Source organism: Mus caroli, chromosome 5 (genome assembly GCF_900094665.2).
Source record: "Mus caroli chromosome 5, CAROLI_EIJ_v1.1, whole genome shotgun sequence".
NCBI lineage: Eukaryota > Metazoa > Chordata > Mammalia > Rodentia > Muridae > Mus > Mus caroli.
In genome coordinates this window covers 9,502,307-9,527,864 of record NC_034574.1, presented here as the reverse complement: position 1 = coordinate 9,527,864, position 25,558 = coordinate 9,502,307, and the positions used below count along the sequence as shown (strand labels likewise).

Genomic DNA, 25,558 nt, shown 5'->3' with positions numbered 1-25,558 from the left:
GAATAGACAACAGACTTGAGTTACAGAACGTGGAGACATCAAGTGGGTAATGACATAGAAGACATGTGCCTACTGCCTAGCTTTCAGCGTATTGGAAGATGCAGTGCATGCTATTAGAGGAAGAAAGTAATCAATAAGCATATTCATGTGTCAATCTTTAACTGTACAATCACAACTGGCCTGACAAAATATGAATACTATGGAAGTAGCTAATCACTTTTTGATGAGATTTAAAACTTTCACCAAAAGACAGAATTCATATCTGCTGCTGTTACCTTGGACCAAGAACCCGTGGCTGAGTAGGTCATAGGTCCTAGGGAAGAACTATTATTCTGTTAAATGTGACTAGTATTATACTGTGCCCTAAGTATTGCATACCAACAGATTAAGGCAGCTCTCGTCCCATATCAGAGATTTATTTTCTGCCATAGATGTCATTTGCTTTAGAGATTCACAACTGGTCAAATCAGAGAGAATAGAACAATTAATGACACATCTATATCACTCACTCAACCCCTAAAGGCTCAATGATCATGTGGAAGAGTTTGTTAAAGATTATAAGGACCAGAGCTACTGGATGAAAACACTGTTCCACTAAGCAGTGTTTTCCAGAGGTGACAAGGACACCTAGAAGCTATGAATGTAGGCATTAAGACCTGCACAAGATTAAGCTGGACAAAATCTTAACATGGATAAGGAGGGGTTCACAAATTCCACCCCTAGCTGAGGATCTATTGACTTTTGGTGACATGTAGGGGGGGAAAGAGTCAGTTTTCTTTAGAAATGTGGTCCCGGAACAAATGTGGCAGCACTACAAAGATTCAGTGTTTTTGTTTTGTTTGGAAGAACATAGGAAGTTTGGTGGAAGAAATAATGGGAAGGTGATGGAAAGAATTGGAGGGGACAGGATGGTGGGTAGGTAAAATGGAAACAATCAAAAAAAAAAAGAAACAAGCTGCATCAAGAATTTAAATTTAGATGTGCCAAAGTGAAGAAAGCTTCAACCTCTTTATGTTATGTACTCCCCAGTGTACATTTGATCATGTGTGTGTGTGTGTGTGTGTGTGTGTGTGTGTGTGTGTGTGTGTGTGATATCTCCAGGGTAGACATAGACGTTGGCTGTCTTAGTTTACGATTCTCCACCTTATGTTTTGAGGTAGGTTCTGGAGCTACTACACTGGTTGGCCAGTGAGCTTCAGGGACTCACCTGCCTCTCCTTCCTTAGTACTGTAATTACAGACCTAGACTACCACGGAAAGCCTTTACATGGGTTCTGGGTATCCGAATGTGTGTCTCTCAGCTTTCACACAGCAAGCCTTTCCAGGTGAGCCATACCTCCTTTCTGTTTTGTTTTGTTTTGTTTTGTTTTTCTGAGAAATAGGAATGTACTTGAATGCTCAGAGTTAATATCTGTGTAAGCATCACGGAAAATAAATTGTCTCTCATGTGCATTTAATACATCCCAATTCCAATACAACAGTTTCCCATATAAGACTTCAGAATCCTTGCAAGCTGGGCATAAAAAAAAAATAGCTTCAGATTGAACATGAGGTAACTGAAGCTTAGAGAGGTTATGTCATGGTTAAAAAATAAGTAGTTAGGAGAATCCTGAATTGAATTGCACATGTACTATCCCAGAGCCTATATTTGTACTGGATTAATCTTTTCTCATCCACCATATAGAATAGTGGTAATTTGCATGGTGCCTCTTAATGAGACTGAGATTTGTGAGAGGACATACTGCTACCATTTTCCTGAACCTTAGGGCCTACTGTTTTTAGTCAAGAAATAAAACCTGAATCTGAACATCGTAAGTAATCAGCTTAGAATACCAATTCAAATATTTCAAATATGTGTGAACCTGGATGGATACATGAAACCATGTTCAACGTTTTAATCTTAGAAGTAAACAACGTTGTTGCTGGGCTTAAGACAACAGTGAATATCGAAGCCTGTTTATTTAATGCAAATAAAGAAACGATATTTAGGCAGCACAATGCAAAAGAGCATCAACCTGCTCTCCGCGACACGTGATGCTACAGTGAGTGGCAGGGATGTGGGAAAGAAGTCAGTTTAATAACATGTACAGTAACAAGGACACGAGTGCCTGGCAGATAGTGCAAATCCCGGCAGCAGGATGAGAAGGATCTTCCATGGCTTCCTTCTGCAGCTCCTTTAAGAAAGTCATGTGATCAGCTGCATCCCCATAGCCCTGTCAGTTCATCCTGTCAGTTCATCCACTTCTCTTCAGTGATCCATGCAGATGCTAAGAATAACAATCAAGAAACTATATCCACACAGAATTAGGAGACTTAACACAAGTGAGTTAAGATCGGCACTCATTTCCATTTAAAACGAGCGTTGTTTTTCATTTGAGAGAAAAATTGTCTGACAAAATTCTGCACGCTGTCTTGGAACAAGCAAGTCATTTTAGATGGGCAGATATTTAATTAGGGCACCAAATTTTCCTCTGTGAACATCTGCTCTATATCATGTCTATCATTTATCACACTGTGTGTGATTTAATTTAGAACTTTTATCTGACTACACTAATAAAAATCAAATTGGTAGTAAGGAAAAAGAATATATTAATCCACCTGATATTATTCAAATTTCTAAGTGAAAATACAATGAAAAATAAGAAAGCTTCCCAAGGGTAGAATGTGTTGTCTATAATCACTGACTTCAAGTGAACGTCAAAAAATTTTACATTAGAGAGTTTTACTATCTTAAGACTTTTTTGTCGTTTACTTAAAATCTGAATTTATATGACTTTTCCATTGTAAGGTAATAATGCTAAGGCTAAACCTCTTCTATGATATCTACTGTAAAATGAAAATAAACTATCATGTTGCCATAGTATTTCCTATAGAGTAAGAAAGTTAGAACACAGTGAGCCCTTGGCGTGAGCATGAGGCCGGCATCCAGAACGCTTTTACTGTTTCTTTGCATGGTGCTAACGTTGAACAATACTCACTGTTCAATACAGACTTGGCTCCGTTTACAAAGAAAATGCTACTACATATCAAATGTTAATATATAATAAAATGCATACTTCAAAATAATAATTACTACTGTACTAATCCCTGAAAGATATGTGATTTTAACTATATTTTTAATATTCATGTTTCATGATAGTATTGATTACATATATATTTAGACGCATAATTAGAAGCATTGATGTTACAAAGTCAGTATTACTGAATCCCTGTAATGTACCTGATTAGATTATAGAGGCCCTTTAGATGTTCTTTACTGTATAAACACTATCCCTGAAGCTCAGGTGTTTTCAATCCTAAAGTTTCACCCAGAGCTGCAATAACACACACATTATTCGGGACTTAGCTATATAGCGAAGAATTTAAATGCCATGACTGAAAAATACTGTGTTAATCTCTTTACATTTACTTACTTACTCTGTGTGTGTGTGTGTGTGTGTGTGTGTGTGTGTGTGTTGTGTGTTCCAATGTATGCATGTGGTTATTAGAAGACAATTTTTTACTTTCACTACTGTCTGGTAACAAGAAGGATCTCTACCAGCTCAACACTGTTTTCATCTCCACTCCCTGTTCCTCTATTCCCGGCACCACTGTATATTTAAGTCTATTGCTCACTTTATTTTCCCCAACCCATTTTTAGTATAATCCTTGCCTGAATTTTATCTGTTTTAAAAGGCAACAAGAATTGCTTGTGATAGGAAGCACAGAGGACTTTCTGAATACTGTGCACAACACCCGGATACTCTACACTTGCTGTCCCATAAACTGCTCCCCGACAATGTCATTTGGCAAATGTCTACCAGCCCTTAAACTGAAGTCCCCAAAGGTCACTGAGAAGTCCTAAACCTCAGCATGGGAAAAACGTGCCCATCTTTCTTAGTCATCAAATATTAAAACCACGATGTGATATCACTAGAAAGCCATCAGAATACAGAGACAATAGCAAGCTTGTGGTATTCGAAGTGAATAGAAGACATAATCACTGTGTGGCTGTGCAGTTGACTGGGAACTGACTGAGAGTGGACCGTGCCTGAGAGTCGTCTATTGGGATTTACTGAAGGCCAGCACAGGCAACTTCTATGGCCTGGCAATTGTATTCCTAGAATAGAATCAGCAAAAGCACACCCATGTCTGCAAAACACAAGTGCAAGGATGCTCAGAACAGCAAACTGAGATCAGGACTGTGAGTGATCTGTAAGGTCAGGAAAAGAAAGAGTTGAGGTGTATCTGGGACAAAATGTTGTTGCACAGCAATAGTACATGACCTGCGGTTATACACTGTGGTTTGAGCAAAAGAAGCTGAACCCAAGAGTGCACTCATGCATACGATGCGATCCATCCATCTGCATTCTAAAAGTAGCAACCACTCATGGTGACAGAGTCAGGACACTGCCTGCTTGCTGGAAAAGTGCAGGAAACTGGTGTAGTCAGGAAAGTGCCTGCTGGAAAGGACAGTGCAGAAAAGGGATGGCCTTGGGAGGCACTGGGCTTCCCTTCTTGGTCTAATGCTGGTTAACAGGTATGTTCAAATTTTGAAACCTCTTCATGGGTACTTTAAAAAGAATGGACCGTTTTATTCATGCATTTAACAATTTAATTGACAGTGAACTTAAAGAATGTATCTGCATATTCTAAAGTCTGAAATGTAAAATAAATAAATGTTTGTTGTGTTACTACCAAAGCTTTCCAAGAGTAAGACGAAATCTATATAACAAAAATATACTGAGAAGTTTTATATTTTGTTACCTTTTTATATTTTATATATACTTCTGCCAATTTTTCCAAATTTAACCAAATTAAATTTGCCAAATTTAACCAAAACTTTATATATTAAAACAACACCACCAACAAAATGTTCTTAATTTGAACTTATTAAGAATACCACATTGAAGACCAACAGTCTCAATTAACCTGAACCCCTGAGATCTCTCAGACACTGAGCCACCAGCCAAGCAGTATACACCAGCTGATATGAGGCCTCCAACACACATACAGCAGAGGACTTCCTGGTCTGGACTCAGTGAGAGAAGATGTTCTAATCCTCAGGAGACTTGAGGTCCCAGGGAGTGGAAAGGTCTAGTGCGGTGGGGCTGGGGGAGTGGGGACATCCTCTTGAAGATGGGGGTTGGGAGGAGGAGTTATGGGATGAGGAACAGAGGGTGGATCGGGATGGGGATAATGACTGGACTGTAAAAGAAGATTAAAGAATAATAATTTTAAAAAATGCCAAAAATGCAAATTTAAAAAAAGAGAATTCCACATTTTTATCAAAGTATAAAAGCAGTCACAATTCACTCATTCATCCAAAAGTTAGTGGCTAACTACTAGGCAAGAAAGTACTTAAGGGTTTTAAAGTTTATTATCCTTCTAGTGCTTTAAGTCACAAATGTCAGTGTCAGTCAGAGCCAGGTGAAGATGAAAAGGGGCAGCCTGGATCCCGGATCTAGTAAGCCTTTGTTGTGGCAGTGGTGGAGACCTCGAACTATGGGGGCTTTGTGAGGCTCAGGCCTCTGTGTGGGGAGTGTGTCGACAAGCCTTGGGTTCCCACTGATCTTTTCATGCGGGTCCAATTGAAATCACAATTTACTATGTGAACCCAAGCGGTTTTTTCGGAATGTACTCTCAGTAAAAGCAAACAAACAAGAAACGCTGGCTGTGACAAACGGGGCACATCTGTGAGCCGAATTAGGCATATGGCTCCTGGTTTATAAAGTCTGAGACACAATGCTTGCTGGGTCCCAGCCCTGAGCACTCTCTTGGCCCTTCGATGCCCAGCCACAGGAGCGCCACTTTCCTCCTGGTTCACTGTCACCTCAGGATTTACAGTTTTATACCCATTGACATGATGGGAGTAGAAATGTATCTCCTCGTCCGTGTGTGCACATGTGAGTGTGTGCCCATGATGCTCTGAGTGATACTAACTCAATCCGATGGAGGAGTGCCCAGGAGGAGGTGTTGGCACTGGCAAACTTTCACGTATTTGTTTATTGACTCTTTCCATCATTCATTATTTAGGTTTAAAAAAAAATCTTACAAAAGAACCACTGTTCCATGGGCATTGGGCCTGCCAGTTGTTTAATTAGCTACAGTTCTGGTTCCCCCTAAGTCTCCTTTGGACCCTCATTCTCCAGTGGCCAAAGGGAGGGCTGTTGAACAGCCCAGGCACCCTCCTACTTGTCTTTGAAATCTCAAAATACAGGCTCCTGGCACAGAGAGGAGGTTTCATACTGACTGCCTCACACAAGGAGAATATGCAAAGTGGGGACGGCCTCCCCAGTAACAAGATAATCATTCACTGGCAAAAAACTAGCAGGGAGACCCCTGTTTTCCTTTCCCCTAGAAAGGAAATTTAACCAGTTTTTCACTGATGAGACTTATAGCAGCTGAAGGTGTCAAGGAGCAACCTCGTTTTTGGAGACATTTTAACACAACTTTGGGGATTGTAAAAAAAAAATCACAAAACTAACAGGGTCTAAATGTCTGTTTACTTTTTAATGAAGAATGTCTAGATTTTATGTACAAGCAGCAAATGAAACAATATAGTGAGTGACTGGTGTCCTGATAGAGAAGATACATAACCTCTCTTAAATAATTACTGCTTACATCTTCCAGTTGTACTTTATAATCAATGTACCTTGATATGATGAGATTTATAATGGCCAACAGGAGGAAAAAGGGTCTTTTTTACAGGACTAATCTTATAGCATTTATGTTTGATAGCTGCTGACTTCGTGTAATTTCCTCTTCTACATTTAACATTTGATATCCATCACAAAGTATAAGACAGTCCACTTTAAAAATGTATCAACAAATGATCTTTTTAAGGACTTATTTATTATTTATTTATTTATTTTATGTACATGAGTACACAGTAGTTGTCTTCAGGCACACCAGAAGAGGGCATCAAATCAGATTGAAGATGTTTGTGAGCTACCATGTGGTTGCTGGGAATTTAACTCAGGACCTCTGGAAAAGCAGCCAGTGCTCTTAACCACTGAGCCATCTTTCTAGCCCCAAATGATTACTATTCTTACTGCTCTTAATAGATATTACATTTTCTAGTAAACATTATATGTAAACTTACAGATACCTCCTATAGTGGAAAGCAAAAGTTTCATAGATTAAATTCAAAATATGAATTTAATACACATTTGCCTTTCTATCACTTATTTCAAATAAAAAAGTAAGAAAGTATGAATACAATGTACATTTATATAAACCATTCCCATATGCTATCTATCTAAAAATCAACAAAATATTTTAATTTCATAAGCATGTATCAACATATAATCACCACAGTCTTATAGGAGTTATAACTTGGACATTTCTGTTAAACAAAGAATGACTTAATATCTAAAAATTGTATGAAAGTATAAACGTTGTTAAATAGAACTATTTTATTCATATAGTTAGTGGCTACGAGAATTTCTAATTATATATCTTTATTTTTAAGCTATTATTAAAATATTTATCTGAACATAGAAAACTAAATAGATCTAACAGAAATAATAAGAATAAATTTGAATAAATTTTTATGAGTTGAGAAACAAGAGATAATAGTGAACAAAATAATTTTCTAAATCAAGTGGGCATATTTCTTGTAAAATGCCAAGACTATTAAGTTTATGACTACACTCACTATAGTTGTTTAAAATAAAATACTTGTTTTAGACAAATAGTGCTAATGGGCAACTTTTGAAAACTTGAAAAGTGTTATAAAATTTTATTAATATTGCAGTGGGGCTTTTGGTGTGAACTATTATCAGGAAAAGATTAATATATTAAAACACAAACCTTAGTAAAGCACCAGTGAGACAAACATATCCATACTGCTAAAAATGCCATCCTGCTAGCCAGTGCTGCCACGCTTGCAATCCTAGACCTCAGGAGCCAGCAGAAAGAGGGTTATAAATCCAAGGCCAACCTGAGCTACATATCAAGACCCTGTATGAAAGCAAATAAACAAGCAAACAACAAAATGTACATATTTATAATATATATGTCTTTAAAATGTTTTAGATATCCATCCTTTCAGGCTCCATTAAAATAGAATTTCCAAAGTTAGGAGAAGTGCAAGATAATATCTAAAACCTTTGAATAGTTATGGAAACTATACACAAGTAGAAAAAGAAATAATTTACAGTCAACAAGATTCAGATGCACTCTGGCAAAAATGTCACTAGTACTGTCTCTAACATATTTTCCAGTACATCTGTACTCTTCTGGAGGTAGACAGACAGTCTTGGTGACTGCAAAGCCAGCAACATACTAACTTAAAGAGCTGAGCTGCTGTTCTCTGCAGGAGGAGAAACTTATCAAAATCACATGCTGAAATTCCTAAAGTTCATTTTTAATTTTCCGTGGTGCAAAATACATTTGCATGACTAATTTAGTCTGCATATTTAAAAAGTGATATAAATATGCTTTACATAAAGTTACACTAAAAAAAATACTCTATACTTACAAAACATGGCAGCAGTCTACATTTAAAAACATATGCCCTTAAGGACAATCAAAATTTGCCATATTTGGGTCTACAGATTCTGGAGGTGGCCAATATAGTCATCCCAATCATCTTCATAAAACCTGTAAGGAAAAAAATGTAACTTCCCATGTAAAAAACAAAAAGGAGGCCTCTGAATAAAGTTGAAAAGACTGTCTTCTCTTTAAGCCCTTCATTATGTGTCTTTTCCCCCAGATACTTTAAAACCATCTGCATTAATCAATCCCTCTCTTTGTCCATAGAAGATGAAAAGAACAGGTGTAAGATGGGAACACTGCCAATGTCAGGCAGGATTTCCACTCCCAGGAAAGGACTCCCTGGGAAATTCCCTTTCCTTGTGTGTGGTGGGAGGATCCTTTGAAATGGCTGGGAATCCCAACCTGGATGGTTATTACTTCCTGTTGCACAGGTAATGGGAAACTTAGTTCACTGAACAATTTTTATTACGTGACTTCCTCTGACTGGTCCTAGAGAAGTGTGCTCCCATGCTATAATAAAGCCTGCTCACAAAGGAACTGCTACCACCTCTCTCAGGTGAGAGAGGCCAGCTATCAAAAGGATGAAGACCTCAGTCTTAGAACTTAAAATCAAGTCATATTAGTATGAACAAAAACACAACCAAAGGTTCCAGAATCGGGGCAACACCGCCATTTCAGCCTGGCAAACCTGAGCAGAAGAACCAGCCAAGTAGCACCTGGAGCCCTACCCCATGAAAACTGTGAAATAAATTATGTAGTTTTGCAGGTAACTACAGTTTTAATAATTTGATATATAAAATAAAGCTCATACCCATAGCAATATACTAACACCATGTCTGATGCCTGTGAAGTCCGGCAGACATCTTTGGATCCCCTGGAACTAAAATTACAGATGGTTGTTAATCACAATCTGTAACTGAACCTACTGCCTCCAGAAGAACAGCCACTGATCCTAACCACAAGTAATTCAACATTTACATATTTTTGTATTTCTTGTACTTATATGTTGTGTTAATTAAGAGTTAAAAGTAAAATATACAAAGCAAAGAAAGAGAACCAAGTGATCCAAGAGCTGTCTGGCTTTGGTCTTCTGTTCTAGAAAGCCGGTGTTCACATGCACACTACAGTGAGATGCCCTTCCTCTTGCATACATCTAAGTCACTCCTTGTCTAATGGGTGCTTCAACCCTGAGAAGCTTTAAATAGAACAGATTCTCAAATTCTCAAATTCTCCCAGGCAATGAATCACACCTGAAGATTCAGTATGCACACAAACACACTTACACACAAATTTAAATGTACACAATCAAACATTCAAAGTAGTGAGGAATGAATGGTCAAATATACCTCCCCCTTGAGCCTCAGTCCTGAAAAATGATCTTTAGTATACAACACTTGAGATGTATTGATTAAATATTTTCTGGTATTTGTCTCTGGCACAGTTGCTTCTTCCCAAACTTCCTTGCCTCTAAGATGACAGTTTTATGCTCTGATTTGGGAAGAGAGTTAAGTTCTCTATCTAGTACATTAATAAGAGTAATCTCTGTACTTCTATACCTGCCCATACCTTTCCCTTAATTCATTTATTGCCTGGCAAGTCTTACCACCATTAAGCAGACATTAGTATTCTGTTTTAGCCACATTTGGCTTCCTGTAATCAAAACTGTCCTCCCTGTAGTACTGATTGGTAGTGTTTGCCTACTGATTTAATCATGATCTTCTTTTCTCCTATATGAGTATGAATTTATACCACCCTAATTATGTCACATCTCTTCTCACTCTGTTTCCATGGATATACGTGAAACATTCTGTAAGTGAAAGATGAAGTAAAACTGAAGTTGGATAGTAGAGATTCAGCGACGACCCTCATCCCCATTCTAGATAACTTACTAATTAAATCTGTGTTAATAAATCTATTTTGGCCAAGACCCAATTTTTCATATGACTGTAAATGAGAATGAGAAGAAAAAAATAAATAAATCCAGAGCCTTTGTGATGCCCTTAAAGGAATGAACTGTTTGCATAGTTGAGTGTTTCTACATTAAAGGCTAAATCTCTCCTCAATCAACAAGAAGTACAACTGGAACTGCTTTTAATTCTCATTCTCACTTATCATCATAATCTAAATAAAAATTGTATATAGTCTGCTGGTGCACAACGCGTGCTTCTCGACTATAGCAGCAATGCCCGGTAAACACCTTGTGATCTCTCAGGATGCTTATGATAGGCTCAAATGCTTTAGGGCCTTTCATCTTTTCCTGTTTGAATTAATGCAAATTACATACGGGTCAGCTGAGTACTCTGCTCAAAACTCCATCTTCTCGATTCTGATTTCAGAAAACTTTCAAGTACCATCATATGCCATTGAGGTCCTCCATCAAGCTCATCAGCCATTACTTCTCCATATATAACCTAGTCAAATATTCTCAAACGCATCCCATAGTGAGCCTCTGGAAGCCTTTTAATTTAAATAATTTCATTAACTATGATAGCGGTTAACTTTGCATTTCACTCAGCTAGTGCTCCAAGGTCCCCGTGGTGCTTTGGGAATAGATCCCACACTGCTTATTATCATGGAGCTACAGTTTCCGTTTATGACACGTAGAGTTTTCACATTGGACTACATGGCATCAAACATCCAGTCCTATGGACATTAAGCTTAATTACATATGCTTCTAGTTTGTTAATACAGCAGATTTTGTACTGAAAAAGCTTCTCCACAGTGATTAAAGTAAAATAGAAAAATCTTTAACAAAAGCTATTTGGCCTTATCTTGCATCAATGGGAGGAGAGGCTATTGTTTCCATGAAGGCCCCATGTAAAGAAATGCCAGGGCAATGGAGTGGGAATGGGTGGGGGGTTAGGGAGCATCCTCATAGAAGCAGGGGGAAGGGACAGTATAGGGGGTTTCCTGGAGGGGGGAACTGGGAAAGGGGATAACATTTGAAATTTAAATAAATGAAATATCCAATAAAAATAACATATAAAATAACATCTAATTTGTATGTGATATGTACAAAAATAACCTATAATCATGGGAAAAAACTATTTGGATACACTGGAGATTATTGAAGAGCAAAGACTTTTTCTCTTGCAACATCACCTAGTTCCTGTACAGGGTAGTGGTGAGTACCAGTGTGGAAGACTTGAGAAATCACCAGCAAAGGCATAAAATTAGCTCAATTGGAAAACGAGGGCAATATCTAAGACCTGAGGTTGTTTGTAATTTCTGCACACTGGGCATAAATTGCATTCCAAATCATTTGTTATATGAATTATATATATGAGCAGACCCTAACCATTACTGGAAAGTGAAAAACATTGACAGCTATAACTTTAAGTTCAGCTACGACACGAATTAGCAATTCTTATCATTATGGTCAAGCAGAAAAGAGGAGCAGCAGAAGGATGACTGGCAGAGAGTCTCCCCAGTGATCAGAAGGTATTTTACCCATGTGCTAAGACAACAAAGAAAGGCACGGGTTCAATGGAAGGGATATGGTGGATAGTCTGTGTTCTTCAAGAACAAAAATAACCTTCCTGCATGAGATGACTTAAGGAGAAAAACTGATTGAATAAAAATGAACTGAGAAAAAAGAGTAAACTGAGTTAGTGATGTGAAAGATGACAAACATATACCTATACATGGTGAAGCCTCTACAGGAAAGGTAAAAGAGACTGACTGGTGCAGAACTGTTACTCAAAGAAAGTTTATAAAACATAAACGTAGGTGATATAAACCTCATGTCTTTATATCCTAGGAAATTTCTCTATTATTTTGTCACAGACAACTCCGTTTTAAATGACTTGCTGAAAAGCAAAGATGGATACTATTTTGAAAACAAACAAACAAAAAAGAGCCACTGATAACAAGTAAACACCAATGTGAATGAAGCAAATATTCACCTCTAAATGGAACATACACCACTCATCTTTCTCCCAGTGCCGAGATTTTGCTGGAGACAAAGTATTGGAGCCAGAGGCTGTGAATGACTGCCCCAAAATATATTCCTTTGTACACATGAGGGCAGCTGCACATGAGGACACATGGTAGAGGTGACAGCATGCAATCTCCCAAGCCAGACCATGTCCTAGTATGGAGAGGATATGTAGGCACCTAATCGTATCCCCAACCTTTGAACTATCTGCTGGGAAAGGGAGTCCCATTTCTCTAGATGACAGACACATCCAAGACGTTTTGGGCAACACAACTGGTCTTCATTGATTTTTGTTGTTCTTGTTTGTTTGCTGTTGTTGGCTTAGGACACAACATTGGGTTGATGAGTGTCTTAGTCAGGGTTTCTATTCCTGCACAAACATCATGACCAAGAAGCAAGCTGGGGAGGAAAGGGTTTATTCGGCTTACACTTCCATACTGTTGTTCATCACCAAAGGAAGTCAGGACTGGACCTCAAGCAGGTCAGAAAGCAGGAGCTGATGCAGAGGCCATGAAGGGATGTTCTTTTCTAGCTTGCTTTCCCTGGCTTGCTCAGCCTGCTCTCTTATAGAACCAAGACTACCAGCCCAGAGATGGTCCCACCCACAAGGGGCCCTTGATCACTAATTGAGAAAATGCCTTACAGTTGGATCTCATGGAGGCATTTCCTCAACTGAAGCTCCTTTCTCTGTGATAACTCCAGCTGTGTCAAGTTGACACAAAACTAGCCAGTACAATGAGGATAAGGAAGAGTTGGAGGGGTGAATATGATTAAAGTATGTTGTATGATATTCTCAAAGAACTAATATAATCAAAAGTAAAGAAAAATAGAGATGCCAAAGCATCTTAAAAATATTGAAAGGATTAATATAACAGACTTAATTGATAATCCTCTGCTCAAAGAGAGTTCAGGATCAATAAGTGTGCCATTAAATAAATGCAACAGAGATCACATGGCTAGCAAATACACACAGAAAATGAATGGGCATGCATCCCCATATATGCATATTATATCATTTATGCTATGCAGTTATGTAATCTGACCTTGCACTGGTACAATTTCCCTTCTGTATCTCTGCCTAAAGTTCTCCAATTCCATCCCTGTGTCTGATCTTTAAGAAATATCAAGCAGTGCACTGAGATGTGTTTGCGTGTGATACTTATATTTAATTTACAACTATTTAGGCACACCTACAGTACCTCAATCAGGGACAGGCTCTGGAGGAAGCTAGTAAGTGCTTTGATGTTGCTAATTGTATTCCTACCTATTAATACCTAGTGTGTTAAGTAGTATAAGTACTATCTGAAAGAAGTATTAGCATAAATGAATGACATTCTTTATATTATGGCTGTGAGATATAAATTACAGTCAATACTGCATTTTCATAGGTAGAATGTATTAAATACCTTATTAAATGCCTTTTTAATACCATATGTGTGTGTGTGTGTGTATATATATATATATATATATATATATATATATATACTATACATGCCATGATAAAATTATAGGGTATATTCAATTATGCCTTCTCATGTACATGAAAGGCAGCAAGCCATGAAATCAGAGTATTATTTTGCAGACGGCTAAATGAAATCATGATGAAACATGCTACAAAGTATGAGCAGGATAAAGCAGAGCTCACTCAGCTTACAGGAATCAGGTAGGAACCTAACCGTTGAGACTCCTTGTTGGCAAACATTATCTTGTTAAAAGTAGCAATGGTATTTGCAGTCATTGCTAATAAAGCACCATATTGCCTAATGTAGGTTTGGGGAAAAGATGCATGTCTTTCTCACACTGAGAGTCAGCTTCTATTACTTTGAAGTCTTTCCCTCTGCTGTGTTCCACACTTCCCCTGGCTAGAAAGAACATAATTATAAAATCAAAAAGCTTTATGTGTCATTTGTAAAGTACAGTGTGCAACATTTTATTCATATAGATTGTATGTCTCTTTGTTTATGTGTATCTCTTTCTGAATCTGTCTGTTCACACACACACACACACACACACACACACACACACAAACAAACATGTGCACGCACGTGAACGCACACATGCCACAAACGTATATACTCTGTTTTGGTGAATTTCTATGTAAGAGTACAGTAGACAACACACATTGATGTTGCAAAATCTGATTCAAGCAGACAAGTTAAGCAGACAAAATTGTTTGGTGAATAAATGCACAGATAAATACACAGCAGGCTAATTAGCTCACAGGTTGAGAGGTAACAAGGATTTTAAAGATACCGAGAGGTCAGTCAAGTAGATACCACTCAGTGGTTGTATCTTTCATGGGGGAAATAGCACAGACTTTCTTTTCGAGTCTATTTCTTACCTCTGAATGGTGCCCAACTCTGATGAAGGCGCAGTGTGGATCAAAGGCTCCAGTAGCACAGGTCAGAAGGTGTGTCCTGTTGTAGTGATGCAAAACCCGGATATAATTGGCACACTCATTCTAAAGAGGATTCAAAAGGGACAGACAGAGTTAGAATGAAACAAATGTTTAACCTGCCTTTGATCTTTGCTGTCCCTCCACCTAGAATGTGAGTCTGAATTGGGAGGGAAAGGAAGGAAGAGAATAAAGAAGATGAGAACCTGGGGGAAGGAAGCTAGAGTAAGTCACACTTTAATGTGCACTGATATGTGACATAATGTTTATAATTTTTATAATACTGTAGACCATTTCATTATATAATATCACATTGGGGAAATTAAAAAAAAACAAGGATCACAAATGCATTAAAAATGATTCAATTATACTGATTTGCATTCAATGTGTTCCCTATATAATTAAAGTATTCCCTGTGCTTACATTTTAAAAGAACAATATAAACAGTGAGCCAGAAAAAATTAGAAAGTCAGTAATTAGGGAAAAAAGCATTATTATTAAGAAAATATATGATCTAGACAGTAGGGCACTATAGCGTGTTTTAATAGCTTTACATTTTTTTAACTGGCGAAAGTAATTCTGATTAAGATTGCACCATAATACCAATATGCCACAGTCCCAGGAGAGAGCAGTAACACAGAAAGCCTAGCAATTATTTCTTAAATTAGAAAACTACGCCCTTAGGTGTAGAAGTTTCCACTGGCACTACAGAGTTTTCATAGGCAAAATAGTACTTTAAGCCTCGAAATGATAAATTTACATAAAATGTAATTTCAGTAAGAATTTTTTTTTTATATATAAAACCAACCACTAGAAATAACATTTGATGGTAACATTGCTCTGAGGATCTTGTTATTGCAAGTCCAAGGGTCAAACATCTTGGTACATAACGTTGGCTTTTTGTGCCAACTCATGCTTGGCCTTAGCAATAGAAGGAAAGAAGCCACGGGACCATGTTCCAAGGAATCCTCCTTAGACACTAGTTTTAAATTCATGTTTACAGAGAACAACATTTAACTCATTCATTGTTGAACTCACTTATAACCAAACATCCACTCAGACAAACAGGGCTTGCCTGACATTGTTTAACTTCTCATATACCTAACATTTTGCTTAGTGTGTGACCCCATACAGTTAATAGAATCTGACCATGTAGACAAGGCAAAAGGTTTTTGTCCTCACATGGCTTGAAGCATCTGCTTTTTCCTCTATTGACACACTGTCCTTAGAAAAATACATACTTCATCTGGTCACATTTTGGCTCAGTTGAGCACAGACTGACATGGGCTGAGAGGATGTTCAATGCTCAGCATCTCAGTGTGGACTGAAGCAGAGAGAGTTGATTCATTACTTGGCTACACTCCAGCTGCAACCGAGAACTGGGAGTTACTAATAATGTGTCAGTCGTTTACATATTTTAGCTTAATAGAAACAAAGATAAGTTTGCTTTCAAGGAAATACCTATGGCCTCTCTCCAAGGCATGTATTCCCTCAGGGATGGCCACTCCTTACATTCGAAAGCCTCTCTGCCATGTCTGAGAGAATCTGATGAGTGTTGAGAACAGCACTTCTCATTCCTGGACCTCATGGACTCTGAACAAGATAGACTTTGCTTCTAACAACAGGAAAGACCAAAGAAGCTTTGTAAAATGACTCCATTATCTTTCCTACTTCATCTTCTCACACTTTGTGGTCTCCAATCAGGATCTCTATATTGAAATTAGTCTTATAGAGCAATGTATTTATTGTGTATTTTCTCCCTTTATGAACAGAATTGTATATATGTCTTTCAAAAGAAAGTAAAACTTTGTTGATTCAGGTCTTTCTAGGTAAGCAAGAATAGAATCTGATTTGTTTATGTACAGTGAATGGTACTTACTGCATCTTTTCCTTTCATTATGCATTCTTCTACCTTTACTGCTGTGCTAGGCCAGTATATCTGAAATTGAAGATAACTTATGATTAGGGCAACAGTATTTAGAAGTAGTCCTCACTAAAACCGTTTCATTTCCTTCTACAATTCAGTCCATTAGCATTTTTGTTCGACTTTCTGAAAAGATAAATGAAACCTTATTCTCTTCAGATAATTGTCTGGGTGATAAAGAAACTTAGCTATGAGCTTTCACTTCATGAAAAATCTTTCTAGCAATCCTTAATCTTCCTGTCAGTTCATTTCACGTCTTAGGCCTTCAGAGCCAGTCGTGCTGGAACAGCAGTTCTCAACCTGTCAGACACACCACAGCTATGGGTGGCTATACAGTGAGTTTGTGGTCAGCCATGCTTGTCGCCGCAGTACTGCCTTACAAAACAAAACTGTTTAACTGTTCCGGTTTCCACATGGCTTTGAAGTTGTCATGATATCTCAAGTTTGTTGGCTTCTTAAAGAGAAGAATATAAAAGACAAAACAAACAAACAAACAAAAACAAGCCTTCTTCCTCTTTGTCAAGTGTCTAGCACTTTGCTGAGACTAAAGCAAACAAAGAAAAACAAACAAACAAACAAACAAAAAACAAAAATGAAACAAAACAATTAGTTTTTTCATAATTTTTATGATATTATTACTAAACAAAATGGCTTTCCTTATCATTATCTTTTCACCAATCTCCCCTTTTCTCTTTTTTTGTATGGACTACGGAATCAATTTACAAGGGGCCACACATTGCCCTAATAATTATAATCTATTTTTCCTTTTACATTATAAATGTGTACACAGAGGTCTTAGTTTATAACACGACTTAAGCCACTGCTCAATATCATCAGGTGCCTGAAATTCATCCCTCCTCCCGACTTTTGGTTACTCATTCTTCCTTTCTATTCTAGCCATCTGACTTACCATGAAGGGGGCCATTGTTGTAACTTGTTACTGGATATATTTTTCATGCTTGCCCACAGTCTTTTAAAGTACTTACTATTGCTATTGGACTCATACTTCTAATTGATGTAATATCTCATCCTCATATTTTTAAACTAAGTCTATGGGAGTATAGAAGTATTTCATGCCTCTTATGACTCCTTTAGACTTCTCGTTGTTCCTGTCTATATTCTGAGTCACATTTGTCTACAAAAGCATTTTAATTATGAAGCTGAACATTAGATATTTCCTTTTATTTAACAGTTGGTCAACACCAGGAATGTGAATTCCTGTTTAAATATCAAGTTTGCTGATGCCGCCAAAAGAAATCAAAAGGCAGGCTATACAGGTTATACCTTGTGTAGTAAAACCAGGGCTAAGATGCTTTGCAGTCATGTTTCAGTGGAGCTGGTACTCATTGAAGTATGTTGGCTGGCTTTCTTTCACCAATCACTATACTTCTAAGCTGGTTAGTTTTTGAAATCTGATGCTTATATTTAAATCCCACCTATGTTTAATATATAAGTATTCTTTTAAAAGCTGGAACACCATAAAAAGGGATTCTATTCCAGAAGTGAGTAGGGGGTTCATTATGTCAGTCACATAGGATATAGCCTGATCCAGGCTTGAAGCAGGAGTCATATTGAGAACTTACAAAGCAGTGGCCATGACATATTTTTGCATGTGACTAAGTTTATTATAATCTGAGCGAGTACTCTGTGCTTTGAATTTTGGCTGGTCCTTGATTTTTTAAGAGTTTCTTGGAGGCAATTACTCAGTGTCAGAATTTTATTTGTACCTTTCACAGTGCATCATATAAATCTTACATGAAAGCCTACTGGTTTCTTTGTTGTAGTAGTTGTTGGTGGTATACAAAAAGACAAGACAAAGAACAATATAACCCAGAGGAAAAAAATCTTGGAAAACTAAAACAAACAAACAAAAATATAAAGCATATACATAAAATCTTATCATTGTTGTTCCAGGTTTTCAATCAGTGAGTCACATGCAATGAATAAAGACATAATATAAGAGTGTTGATGGTATGGATACCAGACATGAATCTGCAGTATTCAGGAGGTTTATCTGATCTAGTATTTATTTATATATTCTTAAAAATTGCCTAAGGAATATTCTCCAATGACATAAAACTTATTCTACCAACTTGATAATTATGAAATTACTGTGGATTCAGAATTTAGTCAAATTTATGTGTTAAAATATATATAAATAGACTTCATATACATGTAGGCATAAGTACATGTATACATCTTAAACAAGGTAAAAACTCATTTTTATGTGTCTATCATTTTATGATTTGGTTTATTAATATGAACAAGTTAGAATAAAGATCATCAATAACTCAGAATAATGCCTTCTAACCTTAACATATAGGACTCTTCAAAATTTTATCACCCTTCCTTGTGCACTTTATCATAAAATGATGATTTCTTTAAAGTGTATTCTGAGAACATATACTACATATTCTCTTACATCTTCATAATGATTTATTTCCAAACTTGCTGCTTTGATGGCAAATCTCTTCAGCATTTCTACTTATGTTCTGATGACTTTTATTCTAGACTATCTTTCCAAATAGGTAGGAGAGACAGAGACAAAATTTTATGCAAAGTAAAAGGGAAATTTTTTCACTAGTCAGGGAATGGAAAAAACGTCTTTCTGGCTAAAATTTAGCTGACAGCCTGCTCCTCTGTCTAAAGACAGATTTTCTGAGCTTGAGATTCCTGAAATGTAAAGCATCCGCTGTTTAACAGTGTCTACTGAGGCTTCTAGGCATTGCTGCTTGTCAAATCTGTCCTGGGGATCTTGTTCCCTGCTATTTCTAAGTAGCAAGTGTACTTTGTCTCTTGTCCCAGGAGGATAATGAGTTATAACGAAGTGTATGAAACTATACAAACTAACTTCTCTTGATTATGATGTAAAACCTCAAGCCCTGAGCAGTTTGGACCAAACAAAAGAGTGTATTATGTAGTAGTCAAGACAATAAATACTGTTTCTAAAATTTTCAGAGTAAGCATTGGTCCTAGAGCAAATGTATTCAGGGCAATTATTCTAAAGATGATAAATCCAATCTTGCAAGTGCATTTTGCACAACGATTCTCAACTAAAACCTTTCCAGATATCTTTTCATCAGACCATATTTCTCTTACTTTGATCCCTCTTGACATTCTTGTTTGTGAAAACACTACAATGATTTATATATTTAATTTTAGCTCTCTTACTACAATCCATGGAACAAAGCCTGTGAATGTCAGTTGGACCCATGGTTTAGACGGCCTATTTATTCAGTGTCTAATAATTGTCACCTTATCACATTCTTTATAAAGACAATCTAGCTAAAACGATCTAACTGTGAACTCTGAGAGATACAGTTCATAGACAAGAAAATGTCTCAACAAAAGTCAACGGAAAAGTAAAAATTTCCTGGTTTATCATGTAGGGCGGGGATGGCAGGGGGATGCTGTAGCCTAGTCACAGTGACTCTAGAGTCCAAAGATTGTTAAGATTGTAACTAGTAAAATCACAGTAGGATCACAAAGGGAAAATCATGAGATCATTCTAATTAAAAAGAGAAGGACAAGAGATTGGCTTATAAACACTATAGCAAAGTCCATGCATGTGAAATTTTTCCGTAAAGTTTTGTTGTTCTGGGGTTTATTTTAGGGGGACTTTGTTTGCATGTTTTAATAGTTAAACATTCTCAAGGCTGTATACAAAAGTTAACTGGATGACAAAGTAAGACAAAGTGACTTCAATGAAAATAGAAAGTTTTTAAAGTCCTCTTGTATAAATGCTCTGCCAAGCTAATGAGGAAAACCGTTCCTTCACTGGCTTTGCGCAGTCTGGATGGTTTTTGGTCATGCTCCACAGTTCAGCATCCAAAAAAAAAAAACATAAAACTAAGTGATTTATTCTGCACAAAACAATTTTAAAGGCAGTTAAACAACAGGGTAATGTTGCTTCCAAATTCTCTGTACTAAAAAATGTACAAAATGTAGAAGGTTGACTATGCATCATTCTATCACAATACTTCTGATGTATAAATCAGCCACCCCCTGCACATTAACAGCCATTTACTGTTCTCGCACATCTCAAAACAGTAATATAAGATGAAATATAAATTACATTACTAAGTCATTTTTCTGGGCTTCCCATCGAGTTTCATAATTATACCGGGATTAAGGAGTTAACAGATCGCTGTTGTAATACACTCAGATTTAGTGGACCAAAAACAAATTAACAAAGATAGAATCATTTAACTATTTTAAAATGTCTGTTATACTTAAAACTAAGTAAAATGATTCAGCCATCATAAATTATATTCATAGAGTATAAGCATACAACTATGATACTATTTTAATTTCATGCAATGTTATATTCAGATTTTCAATGTTTTAATGATAAATGCTTTATAATTTGATTTTACTGTATATATATTATTATCTCTGTATAATAAAAAGAATCATTAGTATAAACTTAAATTGTATATGTCATAAATATCATTAAAAATGTTTAAATATAGCACATTAAAATAGTTTTAATGGCTTATAAATGGTAGTCCTTAACCTCACACAAATCACTCCTAGGGCTTTTGCCTTTGCACTGAATTATAATGACTGTCATTATCCAAGTTGTTTATAAGTCATGATTATGATCTTTTGAGCTCTAGATAAAATCAATACTTGAAAGGCTTATTTTCCAAAGTATTTGGACTCAAACAGAACTTGCCCATTACACAAACGTCAGTGACCTGATAAATGCCATCCTTTATGTACGAAGCTTTCTCAATTGCTGTCATTAATGTGAATTATCCTCTAAAATTTCATATGCAAATAACATTTAATGCTTTCCTTCCACTCAATCAAAAACTAGGTTTAAACTACATGATTCTTTCTAACCTTGAACAAATGAGAAAATTGTGTATAGTTTTTTTTTAAAATAGAATTTTCTAAGGACAGTCATAAGAACAGATATCCAAATCACATAATTCAATTTTAGCTCAACATCAACAAAATGAGATGAGATTTAGAAATTTAAAGAGCAAAATATGTTTCCAAAGTATTCTTAACTAAAGGTTTACTGCTAAGTATTGATTAAATTGTGTCTTTATAAAATATAGTTTATATAAAGAAAATATCCATTTCTGACATTTCATAGGAAAGAAAAATAAAATTTTATGTTTCAATCTAGAATTGATGTTATCCAGAGGGTAAGTTTGTTTCACAGGAAGTCATAGTAATTGTCTTCCTGGAAAAGACTAACACAGGAGGTAAGGATAGAACACAGATAATCCAGCTGCTACCTGGGGTTGCATGCTGTAGCCTCCTGGGGCTGTCAGCTCTGCACTGCTATTAGTAATGAAAAGTGCTGGAGTTCCTTGCTAGTTCTTAACATTGTCATCACCAACAAACTACTCCATCAGTTAAGCACTGCTAAGCTAAAAAATGGCAGCTCAGCAAGGCAAGGAAGAATAAAAGGAAGCTACATAACTGCAAAAGAGGCAACCATGAGGCCTAATGGCACACAAAAGGCCAACAGAGGAGACAAGGGTGGTAATTACAGAGATCCACAGATGGAGTCCAGTAGGAAGAGTTGAGGCTTCTGAGACAGCTATGTCTGGTTTCCTGGTCTAGCTACTGCTTACTAACTTCATGTCTCTGGTTTTTCTCTGTATTTCTCTAACATGCTGCTGCAACACAAACACAAGTAAACTCTGATTCTAACTATGCTTTGCTGGTGTTCAGAATGCTCCATCCACACTGACAGTGACTATAAGATAGAGTCCCAGCAGCTAAGCAGTCTGTTGTCTAAGTGAACCATTTGCAGCTTCATTACCATCTTCTTCTCCCCTTGGGTCCTGTTCTCATCTGTATCTCTATAATCCCTGCCTTCTTTCCTACATCTTACTTAGAAATTGTGACACATTGAAATCAGATGCCACAGAGACAAAGTTCGTAGCTGTGATGAAAGGATGGACCATTTAGAGACTGCCGTATCCAGGGATCCATCCCATAAGCAGCTTCTAAACGCTGACACCATTGCATACACTAGCAAGATTTTGCTGAAAGGACCCAAATATAGCTGTCTCTTGTGAGACGATGCCGGGGCCTAGCAAACACAGGAGTGGATGTTCACAGTCAGCTATTGGATGTATCACAGGGCTCCCAATGGAGAAGTTAGAGAAAGTACCCAAGGAGCTAAAGGGATCTGCAACCCTATTGTTGGAACAACATGATGTACTAACCAGAACCCCGGAGCTCTTGTCTTTAGCTGCATATGTATCGAAAGATGGCCTAGTCGGCCATCACTGGAAAGGAGGCCCATTGGACTTGCAAACTTTATATGCCCCAATATAGGGGAATGCCAGGGCCAAAAGAATGGGAATGGGTGGGTAGGGAAGTGGGGGGCGCTATGGGGGACTTTTGGGATAGCATTGGAAATGTAACTGAGGAAAATATGTAATAAAAATATTAAAAATTAAAAAAAAAAGAAATCAGATGCCTAAAATCGTACTGATGATAAGTACTTACATAGTGTTTATCGTGTTTGAGACTCTGTATTAGACATGTACTAACTCATTTAAACCTCTCAAAACAGGTATGAAATTGGTACTATGCTTAGTCTGTCTATGGTTGAAAACTATGGAGAAGGAATAAGAATGTCTACATCAATAATCTAATATTAATATTAATTAATAATCTAAAATTAAGATGGGACTACATGCAAACTAATTATAGAATCTGTGGGGTTGCTATTATATTGTCTAACATATTAAGCTTTTTCTATGCTTAACACATTTAAGCCTTAAAATATTGATCAAACAATCCTGATGTTCAAAGAATTAACAACATTCAATATTAATGCAAAACAAAATGTGTTGCTGCTAAGCATGAATCTGCTGGTCAGAAAATGTAATATGACATAAATCACTATGTTCTCTGGTTTCATCTTGACATAGAGTTCAAGGATGTATATGTACATATACACATGTACATGTATATGGCATATGATATATCTGTATATATACTGTTTCAGACATTCTAAATCAGAATTTCTTCCTCAATACAAAATTATAATTGAAATAGGAAATATGACAAAACTTGTTTCACATTAAGCCTGAAGAACCCTGATTTTCTGTGAATGGACACCAATCTCAATACAGAAGCTGTGGATTGAGCATCATCATAGACCACACCTACCTAGAAGGGTGCTGCTCTGTAGGCAAAGGAAATGTTTTCTCTTTTTTCACTTCTCTCTTCTTTCAATGTTAGTATCTTAATATTGTCACATCTGGATCAGAAATCTCAAGATGCTGCAATACATTTCACCCAGAACATGTTTTTGTCTATTTCAGCCAAACCTTCTCTTGGAGTTGAGGGTTTTAGGTTTTTCTTTTTCTTTAAACAGTGGGAGGTTGCTTGCGTTTTAAATTTTTCTTAAAATGTCACTGACGAGATGATGAGAACAGAGTTGAAACCTAAAAATTCTGACATAATTTGGGGGTATTTTGAGACTTTTACAGAGAATGATATATAAATTTTAGCAGTGGCAAGTTCTCATATAAAGTAACTGGAATTATAAATTGAAAGTCTTAGAATGTAAAGAAAGATTTAGCATAAATATTCAACTTTATTTTTCTGTGAAAGTTAAATGTGCTTCATGAATATGACAAAGATAGAATAGCATGGTATTTAAAGATTAAAAAATATTATTGCATGCTTAGATAAGTATAGTGAATAAATGAGATTTTAAAAATATGCCATTCCTAAAAACTACATAACTCAGTGTGCCTATAAACGGTAGGTTCTTCTTGTGTGTGAGTGGAAAAACTCAGTCTTATATGTCCACATAGTTCGGTTTAAAATATAATTTTATATATCTAGAACTACATAATTTGATTACTGTTTCTCAGTAAATAGATATAAGGTCTAGATATACATTACAGTTACCTGGGTTGGCTGAAGGGGTAACATGTACTCCTCAATTCACTTCAGGGGTGGGGTTAAGGCATGGACATTTTTTTACAAGATCATTAAATGACTACAAAGGTGAAGTTAAGGCTGAATTTACTGGCACAAGTAGAACAGTATTGGAGGGGGCAGAAAGCGCACACATAAGAATTGAGTAAGGTGGTAGTCACAGAAGGCAGATACAATTAACCTTAAGGAAATTAGAAAATATATTTTTGGAAAGTGGTTTTGACAATAAATACAGGAGGATTTGTACAGAGGACAGAGATGATGATTTATGGTATTGTTTTTGATATATGCATGCGCACACTTTTATTCTTCCACTGTATGTGTATTAGTTATTTTCTATTCTTGTGATAAAGCATCATCACCAAGGCATCTTATAAAAGAGTTTATTTAGGACTTATGGTTTCAGAAAAATAAGAGTCTATCACCATGTTGTGAGCAAGGAACATAGCAGCAGGCAAGCAGGCATGGAGATGGAGCAGCTGAGAGCTCACATCTTAAACCGCAAACAGCATGAGACAGGGAGAGAGGATTAATCTTCCGTCTACAAAGCCAGACCTCCTAATCCTTTCGTTCTACTAACTGGAAACCAAATGTTCAGACATAGGAGCCTATGGACGCTATTCTCATTAAACCACCACGCGATGTTATTTGACCTACCTACATCTTCATAGATGGACCTAATCAGGACCTTCACGTATGAGCCATTTTAGCATGTAGATTGACCAGTACATAGTCAATCATTATTCAGTGTAGGAATCAAAATTATACAGGAGGATAAGAAAAGACCAGGGAACCCTCTGCAAATATAATAATAACAACAATAATAATAGTTTGGAGATTTAAGGGAAACCTGAAAGCATAATCATGGAAGGAAGAATAAACAGAAGTAGTCT

The 25,558-nt window shown here is 36.7% G+C and overlaps 1 protein-coding gene across 1 annotated transcript in view; it reads right to left on the bottom strand.

Annotated features, from left to right (window-relative positions):
- Positions 1-25,558, bottom strand: part of Sema3e (semaphorin 3E) — a 222,768-nt gene that overhangs the window by 71,142 nt on the left and 126,068 nt on the right. Inside the window, exons 3-4 of the mRNA XM_021163140.1 lie at positions 16,692-16,751; positions 14,759-14,878 (exon numbers count right to left, since the gene is read on the bottom strand). Coding sequence (XP_021018799.1) covers positions 14,759-14,878; positions 16,692-16,751 — 180 coding nt within the window. The remainder of the gene's footprint in view (positions 1-14,758; positions 14,879-16,691; positions 16,752-25,558) is intronic.